Here is a 15,725-nt window from a genome sequence, read left to right on the forward strand (position 1 = left end):
CAACTTCTTTCATTAACACAGTATATCCAGGATTTATCAAAGGACATTAAAACTCAAGTCCTTTTACTGGTTAAGTAATATTCCATTACATGGATATATTATTTTTGCTTCTTCATTTATAAGGTAATGGACTTTTTTTTTTGTTTTCATGTTTCTGGTTATGATAAATTACGCTCTAAATTACTTTCCAGTCTCTTGTTCTTAAATGTGAGTAGATTACCAGAAATCAGCTCGTTTGAAAACAGGAATTAACACAAACTACTAGACATTAAAATAAACAGGAAACAAACTCAATGAGGCAGTAAGAGCTATAAAACATAAGGAAAACTTTCAAGTACCTCCTAAGGTTATCTTTAATAAAACTTCAGCTAATAAAACACATTGTATACATGAAACACAATGTGTTTTTTTTGTTTTTGTTTTTGTCTTTTTAGACACAGGGTCTCGTTTGTGGCCCAGGCTGGTCTTGAACTCGCAACAATCCTCCTGCCTCAGCCTCCCAAGTGCTGGGATTACAGGCATGCACCACCAAGCCCAGCTTCACAATGTGTTTTTAAGTGGCTGAAATATGGGGATAAGCCAAGAGAAAAGATGCAATATCAAGTGCATTTTAAAGATCCCCTGACTCAAACATCATAACTTGCCACCTTGCACGTAATCAACAACGCACCTGATAAGCTTCTGTAAGGAGATCTGCTCTTATGCAGTCACTTCTTTTCCTCCAGCACACCTACCTTCTCATTACTGCTACGGCTGACTTCTATTCCTGCCAGCCTGTGTGAGTATCAGCTCAAGACAGACTGATCTCCCATTCAAAGTACTCCGTCCCCTTCACTGGAGGTCACATTAGAACCCCTACAACAATCTGAAAGGTTACTTTCACAGGGCAAGACTCCATCAGCCTTATTCACCTCTTTACCCCTTTAAGCCTGCAGCAGCATTTAGTACGTGTTGGGAAATTAAGTATCTAGGTAAATAAATGAATTCACAAATATCTCCCTCCTCAATAATCTTGGTTTCATTTACAAAAATGTTACCACATACTGAGGTATTAATAGAAATTGAAAAAGCAAAAATTTACTCTCAATTTCTTACCTGCCTTGAAAATGCCAAAATCATCCTTTAAAACACAGGTGAACGCTCATACTAAAGTATTCATTCTCTTTCTGAGGTTCAATTTTTTTTTTTCTTTTTAAGATAGGGTCTCGCTGTGTTGCCCAGGTTGGCCTCAAACTCCTAGGCTCAAGTGATACTTTTCTCTCAGCCACCCAAGCTGCTGGGACTACAGGTACGTGCTACCACACCCGGCTCTGAGGTTGAAATTAAACAGGGAATTCTGTACTTTATTTGGCAACCCTAGTCAAAGAGTAAAGAGGAGAAAAACCAGAATGCAACATGTTGGGGTCAAAGAGACAGAACGAGAACTGCTATGAGTTAAGGGAGACGGGAAGACAGATGCATAAAGAAAAATCTATAACTTACAGTAATTATATAATTTACAGTTGTTCAACAAACTTACCTCTCAAGAAAACTATGGTAATTGTCTACATTACTTTTTTAAAATGCAGATGGGAGACTCTCCTCTGAGAAGTCTTCCTTTACCCGTGCATGGATCAACACCTCCTCCCTATGCTACCTCTGGACTAGGTACATTAGCACCCTGAACCAGGTCTGAAACTCCAGAGGGAAAAGGTTAAATTGTATCACTAGCATCTAGAACACCTGGCACAAACATGTGTTCAACACAAAATCTGAAAGTGACATCTAAAACAGGTCAGTTACTTTACCTACGCTCTATAATTATCATTCAACAGGAAAGAAAAGGAGCAACTTGAAAAGTCTGGAGAGCCAAACACATGAAGCATACTTACTGTTTCAAAAGTATTCAGTATTATCAAAGGCAAAAAAACATGAAAATACTCTCGACAATCTTGAAATCTGACAGGCACCGGTCTTGAGATGGACTGACAAAGACTTGCTGGAGGTCCACACTGATCGAAGTTTAAAAACATTTCATATTTCCATTTTAAGACTTCGTTAACAAAGGTGTCAGAGAGAGACTGTGAGAGGAGCATGTTCATTGGCGGGGAAGCAGAAAAGAATTTGCTTTCACTGGAGGGAAGTTTGTAAGCTTGCCTGAGAGACTGAGCAACACCGCAAGAACTGTTCACTTCACCCACCGGTTTCTGAGAGACCAAAGAAATGGGCTGTGGCACTTGCAAAACGGACTGCACCCCATTTGATTTATTTTTTAGAGCTGATGGAAGTACTGAAGAACTTTCCAAAGACTTGGAAAGATGAGCGGTTCGTGAAGTACTACTTGAGCTGAAAATCTTAGTGGTGGAACGTCTCCTTGCAGAAGGAGGCAAGCCAGGTTTACGAAATACATCTTCATCAGCCGCTTTGGCTTCCAAGTGTCTTGAACAATATTCAGCTTGGTTTCTCAGGGTTTCCACACAGTCCTTGTACTTACACTTTGTGCCACTTTCTCCCAACTGAGGCCAACTTACAGAACTTCCCACCTGCGCTGTATCTTCTCTATGAAGGACTTCAATGAGTCTATCACTCTCACCCATCTGTGAACATAAATCCATATCTTCAGGATCACGCTGTGTTAAAAATAAATTATCATCATCGTCACTATTAGATTCCACTTCTGCCTCTTTCAGAGTTGCCACTGCTACCTGATGCCCTGTTGGATCACCTCTACTTAAAGGGTCCTCTGAAGTAGAGACAGTCATTTCATCTGTTGGTATTATTCCACTTAACACTCTGGAATCACACTGGTTCAAAAAACCAGTATTGTCAGTCATCTCAGAAACGTACTCCGCTTTTAGGGCTTCTGGTTCTGAAGACATGAATTTTACCAGCTCCTTTTCGTTGCTGTTAGTGAGAACCTTGGGTCCTATGGAACTGTAATCTAACCTATCAAATTCTGGTACAACTATGTCAGAATTCAGTGTTCCGTCTGGCCCCGCTCTTGTAGCATTTCGGCCTTCACAACCATGGGGTTCTTTTCTTTTTTTGTGTGATTTCTGTCTCATCTGCCTTTGCAACTGAAGATCCTGATTTGCCAGTGATTTCTTAGTATTTTTGGCAGAAGTCTGAGTCTTTTTTGAGGTATCGACTACCCCAACCGTTTTGCCATGATTCCGTAACTGAACAGTATAGTCTAGAGACCTCTGGGACAACTCAAACGCCCTCCGAGGAGCCTTTTTCAGCCCAAGTTTCTCGGCCACTGAAGTTGGTTCAGGACAGTGGCGAGATTTCTTCGGGGGCACTACAGCAGGAGTTGTTCTACAACTTAAGTAATGGGAACTTTTACTCTGCCCTTTTTTGCCATCTGAATGTGTTTTCTTAGGAGTTTTAGAAACTGGTACTCTCCTAACGGGTTTTGAAGGACGAGCCTTTGTAGGAGACTTCTTCAGTGGGACAGTAGTGGCTCTCCGCACACTTGAACTGAGAGTTGTGGTACTCATCTCAGTACTTTTTAAATCATTTTCAGTAAGCTCTCTCTCCTTAAAAATGTTAGCCTGGCTCTCATCTCTGACAGAAGATGAAGGCCTTGGAGGATCTTCAGTCCTAGGTTTTTCAACTCGCTTTCTCTTACGATTTTTTACTTCAATTTCACAAGACACCTTAACAGAAACACTCCTACGTGCTTCTACATGCTCCGTGTCCTCTGCTACTTGTTGAACCACCTCTTCAGATACATAACCTGTGCCATAACCCCAATTATCTGTGCTACCAGCTACATTAGTTACACGTGAATTTTTTTCCTCCTCTTGAACTGAATTCTTATTGTCTACTTTGTGGTCCAGCCAAACTGAAAACACTTCAGACTGACTTTCAAACTCAAAAACCTGAGAATCAGAATCCTCAAACAGAAAAGATGATGTCTTTTCTTCCTTTATGAGCTGTTTGTCCGCATTAGTATTAACCACTGAATCGTGCTGCTCTGGACATTCTTTTTTGAGGCACGTTTTGTCCTTTTCAATGTATTTCTCAAAACTCAGAAGTCTTTCATCTTCATCATCAGAATCTGAAATAACAATAACTTGTTCACAACAGTTGTCCACATTATTATGATGAGCTGTGAGATATCTTTCAGTGTCTTTTACTTTTCTTTGCAGCTGGAATGAGTCTTGAGTTAAATCTGTTGGGAATTTAATAACACTAGCTTGAGCTATTAAAGATAATTTGTGGAGGTCTCTGTCTACCTGAGAGTCTGTTAAGATGTCAGACTTCGGACTGATGCCAGGAGACCGTTCTTTCTTCAAGTCAGAGGAAATCAGAGCTGTATTCTTACTCATTTCCTTTTCTCTTGATTCAAGTATGGTCATGGGCTCCTTACAGGGAGATGTCTTCTTCACCAAAGTATCGATTATTTCTGTAAATGAGACCAAATCTCTATCGTGACACTCCTGTATTTCACAACTGTTTTCACAATAAGAAAAAATATCTAATTCTTCATTCTTTAATTGCTTCTTTTTTAGTAACAAACTGTTTCGTGATTTTTGTTCTCCATTTTCATCATCCAGAGTACCGTCAAGGTCTAAAGACAGACCATGTGTGACTCTACCCCCTTTCTGAACACCTTTATCTTTTCCTGAACAGAAACTCTCTGTGTTACATACTCTCAGATTTTCCTCTAAACTGACAGCATTACTGACAACAGTACTTTTCCTGTGTTGCTTCTTTATGACATGTGACAACTTTGCACAGATTTCATCTTTTTCTGCCTTCGTTTTTGGTTTTGAGGTTTTACCAAGAACATCATCCTTTAAGGAGAAATCCTCATTTGATGTGGACACCTGTTCCAGAGCAGTGCCAGACTCAGTCAATGAATGTGTAGATATTATTATTCCCCTGTCACACTCTCCTCCTAGATCATTTCGTGAAGTACAAATCTGTGGCGTATATGAAGAGTTCTCCTTCACAGACATCTGCTTCCCTTTGCTTACTTTCACTTGACCTTGAGCTCTTTCAGTAAAGTGGCTTTTGCCATTCTGCTTTAACCATGACTCAGCTGAGAGATGGTCTTCAACATTCAAATCCTTTCCATAATTTTGCTCATGATCCCCTTCTACAGCGTTACTTGCTTTAATCAGTATATGCTCTTGCCCCTCGTATATCTCAGCTTTCACTGGTTCATTAGAAAATGCTGGGCTAGAATTTTCCAGAGAGTGGGTACCTTTTTTAGACTTCTTTCTTATTTCTTCATTTTGTTCTTTCAGAGATGCAGGTGGGGTTTTATACGTAGGAGCCAGATTCACAAAAGTGTTACCGTTACCCTGAGGCACTTTTAATGTTATGTTTCTAATGATTTGTTTTAAACAAGTTTGTAACTCATGGGTTTCCTGACTAGTCAACTGCCAACCTAGAGATAGATTTCCTCGAAGGAACAGGTTAAGCTTGTCCCAGAACCGCTTGCAAAGAGTCTGCTGACCAAGCTGATAACCTTCTTTAAGGAGACTTCTAATCAGCTGCACGCAAGCAAGCTGTACAGAGTTAGATGGCACTGAAAGCAGGGACAGTGATGCGATCGGTGCTGTTCCTTTGGCACAACTTCCAGCTGATTTCTCAGAACTCCGTACAAACGCACTAGTCGGAAGCTTGGCACATTTTACAACGGCTGCTACCCACTGCTGGGAACTAACCCACAGTAAATGCAAACATTTTTTATTTCTATGCAGTTCAATCACTGATACCAAAATTAGAAGGAAAAATTCAGTGACTTTGTCACACAGAGCATCTGTCTGGTTGAGGACGTCTTTGACTTGAGAGTAGAGATGATGAATAACTTCTACAATGTAAGCCACACCCAAATCCTTAAGATCCATCAGAGACTGAACAAAAGGTATAAACCACAGAAATGTGCTGTTATGAACACGCATGTCTTGGCCAATATCTGACTGAAGGACACTGGCCAATGTTTCCATTTCTTCATACATGTTAGGACAATAATCTGGGCAAATGGCTGATCTCCACCCTAAATCCTAAAAAAAAAAAAAAAAAAAAAATTCATGTAAATAAAAACTGTGATAGGATTAACACTAAAATTGTAAAAAAGAAAATATATCCCTCAACTTCCTTATTTTTCTTTATATGTGTTATTTCTAACATACATAAACCCCCATGAAATCAAAAATATAAGCTGAGTCATACCAAACAATATATGCATATCCATGTTTATAGCAGCATAGTCTATAACAGTCAAATCTTGAAAACAGCCTAAGTGCTCATCAACCGGTGAATGGATAAAGAAGAGGTAGGTTTTTTTTATACAATGGAGTACTACTCTTTCATAAAGAAAGATCTGCTCCAGACATTTCTAGGTAAATGGATGTGTCTTGAGTGATACTTAAGTGAAATAAATCAGACACACATGTGTGAATATCACATTAATTCTCTGGTGAAAGTATAAGTAAGGACCAAAACGTATAATAGGTATTGTGAAATAAGAAGAAAATGTTCAAATTGGGAAGGGAACAAGGGAAAAGAAGGGGGAAAGAAGGGAAAAGTAAAAAAAAAAAAAAAAAAAAAAAAAAACCCCGAACACATGGAAACAAAGCTTTTGTAAGTGAGTAAGGGTTGAAGAGGTACAAATTCTCTATGATGAATGTCATCATTATGTGTATCTAAAATGTAGCAATAAAAAATAAAATGTACCAATAGAATCTCATTGAAAAATATGTAAGCTGAATGTTGACACCAAGTTTCAAGAAAAGGCAAATTCATACCAGTTTCATGTGCTCTGGCATGCCACTTTCCCCTTATCCCATAGACCTTCCAATTTCTCAAAATGTACTTTAAAATGTTCTAAAGCTTAGGTGCTGCAGTTAGAGTTCACTTTCCCTCATGCACAATCCATCTGTTCAATCAGAAGGCCTTTATGGAACAAGTGATTCACAACAGCTACACACTATAACGTCAACTAATTATGACAAACACACAGTACCCATACAATACCATCTGAATTCTGAAAGTGCTTTTTACCTTTTTTGTCTTTTCAGGATTATAATTGTATACAATCTGGCTACAAGTCACCATATCATCCAACGATGGCTCTGGTTCTAACTTGGTCCTTAAATATTAAGAATAAACACCAATTACTGAAATGAAGAGGAAAAAAATAGAAAAAAATCCCCCTTGTTGAGTCAGTTACAACACACTTCCTCACAGAGATGATTTTAAAATTCTGACATTAACATAACTAACCTTATGGAGCTGTTCCGTATGTTCTGGATCTCTCTATTATAGCTCCCGTTGTTGATAATGGTCTGAAATGCCTCAATAGGATCAATAAGTTGACCCCAGACCTTAGATCCAAGCCGATCCAGAATTACCATGAAACAATGCAATGCTGGCCAGAAAGGATTTGCACTATCATCTGAAATACAATGTAACAATTGCTGGATTACAAAACAATTTTCAAAGAGGTCAAATATACTGAGAATTAAGCATTCTTTACCTGGTCAGTGATAAAACTGAAAGCAAAACAGCAAATAATTTAAAGTAATGCCTGGGGCTGGGGATGTGTCACTCAGTGGTAGAGTTCTTGACCTGCATGCACAAGGCCCTGGGTTTGAGTCCCAGCACAACAAAACGAAACAAATTAAAATAAAGTAATGCCAACATTTACAGAGTTTTTGTTTTGTGTGGTTTTGTGGTACTGGGAATCAAATCCACGAGTGCCCTATCATTGAGCCAGGCCAATTATGTAGTGTAGTGTTGTACTGTTATCATATTGTATTATATTGTATTATTTTATGACAGGTCTCACTAATTTGCCCAAGCCAGACGTGAACGTGCAATCCTCCTGCCTCAATCTCGCAGACCACTGGGATTACAGATGTACACCACCATGACTGGGAACAGTTTCAAAAACCGGCAAATTCTCAGAATTTCTAAGTAATACTCAAGACTTCTCTATAAAAGAATTCAAAATAGAAAACAAATTATTTAACAAGTACCAAAACAGTCTAGGTAAAAATAACTTTCATACCATTTGCCATATCTGAAACAATTTTTCCTAACGAGCTCCTCAATCCACCTGAAACTTTGTATTCTCACTCTCCAACAGACAGAAAAGTTGTAAGGGGAAAAAAGAAAAGAGAAACTTGGTATTTACAAATATAAATGAGGTGTGTGATACCAGGAAACCTGCTTCAGGATGATTATGAATTCTGTATGCCCCATAGCTAGTGTTATGGACCAAATCCCTTAGTTATAATAATGAGTCAGCAAAGACACACAAGCATCATCCATCCCATTTCTCAACATGGTGTTACTATTGCCTACTTTTCATCCAACTTTATAGGAATTCATGACACATGCTTTTACCTGCAGTCCTTCCCTCTTCTCTATCAGATATGCAATGGGAAGACATTGCCCTACTCAAAGACGTCCAATGGCAGCTTCTGTTTTTTTTGCTCTTTTTGAGACAGAGTCTTGCTATGCAGTTCAGGATGGCCTTCCTAGAACTCACTTCGTAGCCCACGCTGGGATACGGCAAATGGTGTGAAAGTCATTTTTACCTAAACTGCCTCAGCCTCCCAAATGCTGGGATTACAAGCTTGTGCCACCACACTTAGCTCCTTCAATAGCTTCTTAATGTCTCCAAGAAAACTGAAGTACTTAGTCAATAATTTATAAGAATTTTACTGTTTCTTTCTCACTTTATTTTTCATTTCCACAATCACATATGATAGCAAAAACAAACCAGTCTTTTTCTCTGTTAGCATCACCTATCAATATTCTATCCATCCTAAAAGTCCACTGTAGCTGGGCATGGAAGTACAGATCTTCCAGGGTTAGTTTGATACCATATAATGATCAGCAAAAGAAAACTGGGATCTAGTAAGAAAAATGACTACAAGTTTTAGGCCTCATTTCTTAGGCTATCTATAGCAGCACTGCCCAAGAGAATTTTTTGTGATGAGGAAAATGTTCTCTAACTGCAATGTCCAATATTGTAGCCCCAACCACATGTGACTACTGAGGCTTGAGATATTAAACTTGAAAACTTTTTTCCAGTTTAAAAGAGTGAATCTGGGATAAAAATTATAAAATGTTAATTCCTGCCAGGCATAGTGGCACGTTTGTGGTCCTAGCCCTCCTGAGGCTGCAGCAGCAGGATCACTGCGGAGTTTGAGGCCAGCCTGGACTCCATAGTGAGTTCAAGGCCAGTCTAAACTACATAGAAAGATCCCGTTTCAAAAACAAACAGAAAAAAGTTAATTCTTCTTTCCTCCACACTCTCCACTCCAATTCTTGCAATGGCACTAGCATTTCCAAGCCACATCCCCACAGTACTCAAAAGTATGTAACAAGTGAAGTGAATTACCATCTGACTGCCTCTCCATGGTGTGAAGGATTGACTGCATGAAATCATTTTGCTTGTCTGAGCCCAGCAACAGCGAGTCCATGGCTTGCTCCTCAAGAATTGTCAGCAACATGCAAATACCTGTAAGATCATTCATGTTTTCTTGAACTGATGAAATAACACTAATATTCTAATGTCCTCTCTGATTTAGTTTGGTCAAGGGGGAAAAAAAAAAAAACAGGGCAAAAAGATGAAGAAAAAACAGAATCCAGTTCCTCAAACATCTAAGTCTTGGATAATCATGCACATCTGTTTCTAAGCAATAGAATTTGAGAGTATTTTGAGGATAAAAGGAGAAAATGGTACCAACTTAGCCAACAATTTCTAAGATGACTACCACAAACTTGTATTTCATCAACTATTTATAACGCCTTCAATATTTAGATGTACCATATTTCATACACTACTACTAAAAAAAAAAAAAACTACTACAACTTACAACATGTGACCTAAAGACTTGGAATTGACAGGGTACAATTATTTTAAGTCAATATAGAACCTGTAAACAATGCTGATATCACATACTGGAAAAGAAGCATGAATGTCAAATCCTAGTTAAAGTCAACTACTGTACTGTACCGATAGTTTGTCATTCTAATATTAAATCAAAGATTACATAAAAATTTAAATAAAAGATTGATCTGACAGTGCTTGAATGCACTTCTATAGGTTTCCAGAATAAATGTTTAATGATAATATATGTAACTACTAAGTCAATTCAATGACAGAACATGAACTGGGAAGAAAGAAATCCTGTATTTGGCCGTTTGGAACAGGTCACCAAGAGATCACTTCTAGTTTGGGACACTCAGGAAGATACTAACTATAGAAATGGAGGAACAATACTCACCCAACCAATAGTTTTTGTAGTTGGCAGTATCATACATGTGTGTGGGCAGAAGAATCAGTTTACCCTTTTCAAAGACAGATGAAGTGTAAATGTCTGGACTTTCTAAAAGGCCCAACTCAATGACTTTAAAAAGGCAAGTTAAAACTTCCTGTAAGTCATAATAATCATCTCTGTCCACTTTTCCAAGGTTTCTTGCAGTCAGGATAGCCCAACGCCGAATCTAAATATATATAACATAGTATGTTCAAAAATTACATATAGCAATGACATGGATATGAAAACAGTATTCTCTATTGCTTTTAAGTTGTTTGAAACAGAATGTGTGGATCTTGATCCTAAGTTGAATTAGCCTTAATAAGCCATTTAAGAGACAATTATGTCCAATCACTTAAACAATGACAGTTAATATGGTATTAGGAAAATATTTTAGGTATGAAAATGGTATTTCTAACAGATCCTATCCTTTAGAAAGACATATTTAAATATCTTAGTTCTACAAATAATTGTAACATCCATTTTGAGGTTATTTTAACCAGTGTATGAGCTACTCAACTTTACTGACCCCTTTTTAAATGTCTGATATCACTAACACTTGACCAGCATTTTTAGATTAGCATTTGCCTGTTCTTTCCCCCTCCTTCCATCAACTTTGTGCCCCTACATTTTAATTGTGTCTCCTAGAAACAATCTGGATATTCCTCCTTTTATAGTCTAATCTGATCTTTATTGTTCAAATGACAAATTCAGCCCCTTTGCAATAAACACTAATACCTTTAATCTGTTTGTATGTTTGAGCCCTTTTTAAAATTTCTTCTAAAGAAATTTATTCTTTCTAAAAATAATTCATACCTACCTGTGCCCTTAGAATAAGAATTTAGCATGCAAACTCTCACACCTTTGGTCTCCTTGCCTACCAATCCCATTATCACATTGATATTACCTATCCAAGTTACTACTGATATATTCATATTCATTGAACTCGTTTTTTCACAAATGCATTTACACAATGCAAAGTATTTATTTAAATGAATAATTTTTAAACCTTATTTATTTATTTTTGGTACTGGGAATCGAACTCAGGACCCTGCGCTTGCCAGGCAGGCACTTGTGCCACTGAGTTATACCCCTGGCAAACTTAACTTTAAAAAAAATTCTACCACAATAGTCAACTTTACCTCTCATAAGACGATTTCTTCTCTTTGCACATCTTTATATACAAAACCCTTCCAGAACCTTTTATAAATAAGACATGGCAATTACATCTCCTATTTGAGTTTGGCTGGAGATAAAAATCCAAGTTTTAAGCTTTTCTCCCCTCAATACTCTATAAAAATATTATTCCACTGTCTTCTTGCATGCAACAGACTGCTACAAATTTTGTGTTAACCTTGCTTTTTTATCTTTGCTTACATTCTTCTTTGAAAATTTTTCAGTTTGTCCTTGATGTTCTTAAATTTCACTGTCTAGACATGGGGTTTCCCATCTCTTCTCTTTGACACTATATAACCTCTTATAATCAAGAGTCTTTTAAATTCCTGTAGATGGGTATCTAGCATGTCCCCAATCTGTTCTTATCTTGATTTCTATTTTTATCTGAGTCTTACATCTATATTAACACTAGTACTTCTACCCCCATATCTCTTAGCTTTCCTTTCCATATTTTTTATTTTTGTTTTTTCTTTCTTCTTAGGGATCTGCTCAATCTGGACTTCTGGACAAATGTCCTAGTATTTTTGCTTCTATTGACATCTATACAGGAAATTCCATTACCATGCTTTCTCTGCTGCAAAAAGAAAAAAAGGGAAGAAAACCTTTTTTTTTTTTTTTCTTACCTTAGCTTGGCAGAGAAGGTAAACCTTTCACAGCTAATAAACTGGTTTAATATCGCAACTCACCACTAAGTGCCAAAGTACATAGGAGCTACAGCACAAACTGTCTTAACACGTAGTGATTTGACCACAAACCTCAGCCATAACACCACTGTCAGCTTTTAATGATCTGGGGTTACCCTTCTGCATCTTTTCTTGCCCACTGTCCTGACTTTTATGTTCCTCTTTACTTCTAGCACCTGGGGATTTCCTGGCCTACCTGCTCACCTCTTAAATCTCATCTATGAGCAAAATAATTTTTTCAAATATTTTAACTGATATTTTCATGTTTTCAAGTGGGGCAGGCAAGTAAGAAAAGCAAAAAAGAGCCCTTCTCCTGCACTTCAGTTCAACAAACTGAAATAAAATTCATTATTCCCACACTTGTCTTTTAACCTCAAGCATCACCCATTAGCAAGTATTTTATTGCCCTCCTGGATACCCTTGTTTGACCCCACAGCACCTTCTACTTCACTGTATTAATTTTAAAATAAGAAATAAAAAAATTAGCAAATATTTTAAACAAAATACAAACCTCTACTAAAACTACATACAAAAAAACATTAGGGAAAAAAAAAGGGGCCAGGGATATAGCTGAGTGGCACAGCACCTGTCTAGCAAGCACGAGGTCATGAGTTCTATTCCTGATACCAAAAAAAAAAAAAACCAAACCCAACTACCTAGATGTACAAAAATAAATGTTCTTCTACTGCCTAACATTCATACTCACCATTTCATTGGGATGGACCAAAAACAAATAGATCCCTGGATGTTTTTCAAAAACTTGAAAGGAGCAATTGGCTTGTTCCATCCGGCAAAGCGCTTCAACACATAGCTCATCTAAACAGAAAAAAAAAAAAAAAAAAGGCAGTAAATATAGAAATCTCAGCAACTTAGCAAGATTTCCTAAATCGGGCTCTTTGGCTGTTTTGTATGTAAATGAAAAGTTCATCCTTTCTTCCTTACCTGAGACATATAGATGCTAATAATACAAATGCAAGAACAATATTTACACTGGAAAGACCTCTCAATTATGATCTCATGGTGTCTGGGAGGCATAATTTTGACTTTACTAGTATATATTTTTTTATATTTGGCATAATTACCTCTATAGTATGGTTACAGGTACAAACCCATATGCATTTTGGCCAACAAGGGTTATTATACCTGGTACAGGCCTGAGAAAAGAGTCAGCTTTTCCCCCAAGTGAGCAGCTGTCCCCTCACTTCCTGAATTACCCATTTACCCTATCACAGCAATCAACGTTAGTTTTCCACGTTTTAAAAGCCATTATGCTGGTAACACATCAGTAACATTTTATGCTAGTGGCTGGCTTTAGGGAGGAGGATAATGACTAGAAAGGAACTACTGGGATGCTGATAATGTTTCTTGATCCAGCTGATGGCTAAGTGTAAAGAATACAAAGCTTACAAAATTTTCTGGATGTATTATTCTCTAAGTGTTTTTAAAAATGCTTTGTTAGAATTTTAAAATTTACTCTGCATTTGATTTAGAAAGAAGTGATCTATTTGAACAAATCTTTTAAGTCTTAGTTTTCAGTTTACTAAAATACAGAGGATAGAGAAACAAGTTTAATATAAGAAAAAAATGTGTAAGGTATGTTTTTCTATAGGGCAGCTATATGGTCTCCTCAACTCAAATTCATGGCCAAAAAGAAAAAGAAAGTTTGTGTATGTGGTCCCTCACTAGACTCTAAATAAATCAGCCTAAAACTCCCCACATTTTTACAACTACTGAGAAAATAGGAATATGCACTAGATGTTAGATGCCTGCAAAGTATTCTTATTAAATCTGCTCAATTAGGAATAGGTCATTACTTTTAAGAGCTCCATAATAAGAAACACAAATAACCCTAACTAAGCTAGACAGCCACACTATGTCATGCCATGGTAACGAGTGAGAAGTACAGATCAGCAGTTTTCAGCCCAGGGGAGCTTGCCTGCCCACTCACCAAGGCAACATCTGAAGACATTTTTGTTGTCCTAACAGCATGGCTGGGGAAGAGGATGCTACTGGTGTAGTATGGAGACCAGAGATGCTATTTAACATCCTATAATGAATGGTCCAGTCCCTTACAACAAAGAATTTCCCAGTCCAAAATTTTCATAGTGCCAAGACTAATAACCTTGCTACAGACACATTGCAACAATGAAAACTAACTGAATGAATAGACAAAAAGATAAGTGATAGGCAACTACAGCAAAATGGTAACAATTCTAGAACCTATACGGGGGGCAGGTTCTCTCTATACTTTACTTATCTACATTTGAAAACTTTCATAATAAAATGTTATGAACAATATTAAGTACCCTAATTAGATATGCAGGAAATGTATTTTTAATATAAACACGTAAACCTCAATTCTTATCGTGTGTGTACAGGAGTGCTGGAAATCAAAGCCAGGGCCCGTGTACACTAGACATGCACTCTACCAATCAGTTACAGGCCCAGCCCCCAATTCTTAAAATAATATATCTCATGTAACTTAAGAATACCTAAGATACTCACTAACACGCTCATGTAGAAGCAGGTAAGGATATTTCAGTATTTCAAGAAGAGGAACTCGAAGCTTATTTTCAAAGTCTTGGCCACTAAAATCAAACAGTTGTGCCTCTCCATTGTTGTCTACTATGTATAATTCATCATCTTCAATTTCTCCCTTCATGGATTTTTCGAAGTGATTTATGAGACGGGAGGTTTCTAACTCCCATAAAACCTACAGGAACAGAAGAATGGGTAGTGCAATTTTTATCTTATCAGAAAAATGTGCTTGATGGGATGATCATTCTACAAAGCCAAGTACCCAAGTACTTTTCAGGGTTTTTAGTGTTCTTATTCAGAAGCTTAAAGTACCAGCCATCATACACAGACTTCCCCTCCCTCCCTTAGAAGCATTGCAAGCTTGGTTCTAGATCATAGCAATTAAGTGATTGTTACAAAAAGTGAGTCACACAAATTTTTTTTGTTTCTCGTGACATGTGAAAGCTACCTTCACATTATACAATAGGTTATTAAACAGCACCATACCTAAAAAAATAATGCCTATAAAGAAAAAGTACAAAGTTGGGCCTGGTAGCATACATCTATAATACCAGCACACGGGAGGCTGAAGCAGACAGATCACTGTGAGTTCTGAGGCCAGCCTGGGCTACACAGTGAGTCCAGGTCAGACTAAACTACACAGTGAGACCCTGCTCCCCCTCAAAAAAAAAGTGTACATTATTGCTTTAAAATGTTGATAACTGGGCCTTCAGTAAGGAGTCTTGCCTCTGGGTTGATGCCTGCCAACCAGTCAAGGGTGTAGCTGCTCGAGGACAGGATAGCTGTGGCAACTTCTTAGCCATCAAGCTCGCTGTCTGACTGACTCTTCCTCTCACAGGAGTTCCCTGAAGTTTGATGCTATCTGGTAATATTTTACTCACAAGCCTCTTTCAAAACTGGAGTCAATCATATCAAAGCCTGCTGTTGTTTTATCAACAGTCTATGTAATATTCTAGGTCCCTGTTTTCATTTCCGAATGTCCATGGCATCTTCACAAGTATATTCCATCTCAAGAAATCACTTTACTTAGCCACAAGAAGCAATCTCCATTCATTTA

The 15,725-nt window shown here is 37.7% G+C and overlaps 1 protein-coding gene across 1 annotated transcript in view; it reads right to left on the bottom strand.

The window, feature by feature from the left end:
- Setx (senataxin) overlaps positions 1 to 14,843 on the bottom strand; it is a gene marked incomplete at its 5' end in the record, with an annotated part of 57,702 nt that extends 42,859 nt beyond the window's left edge. Inside the window, 7 exon segments of the mRNA XM_005408377.2 lie at positions 1,872 to 5,999; positions 7,000 to 7,087; positions 7,222 to 7,393; positions 9,350 to 9,469; positions 10,239 to 10,458; positions 12,837 to 12,946; positions 14,636 to 14,843. Coding sequence (XP_005408434.2) covers positions 1,872 to 5,999; positions 7,000 to 7,087; positions 7,222 to 7,393; positions 9,350 to 9,469; positions 10,239 to 10,458; positions 12,837 to 12,946; positions 14,636 to 14,843 — 5,046 coding nt within the window.
- Between the last annotated feature and the right edge of the window lie 882 nt (positions 14,844 to 15,725).

Source organism: Chinchilla lanigera, unplaced genomic scaffold, assembly GCF_000276665.1.
Source record: "Chinchilla lanigera isolate Chin_1 unplaced genomic scaffold, ChiLan1.0 scaffold00112, whole genome shotgun sequence".
Taxonomy (NCBI): domain Eukaryota; kingdom Metazoa; phylum Chordata; class Mammalia; order Rodentia; family Chinchillidae; genus Chinchilla; species Chinchilla lanigera.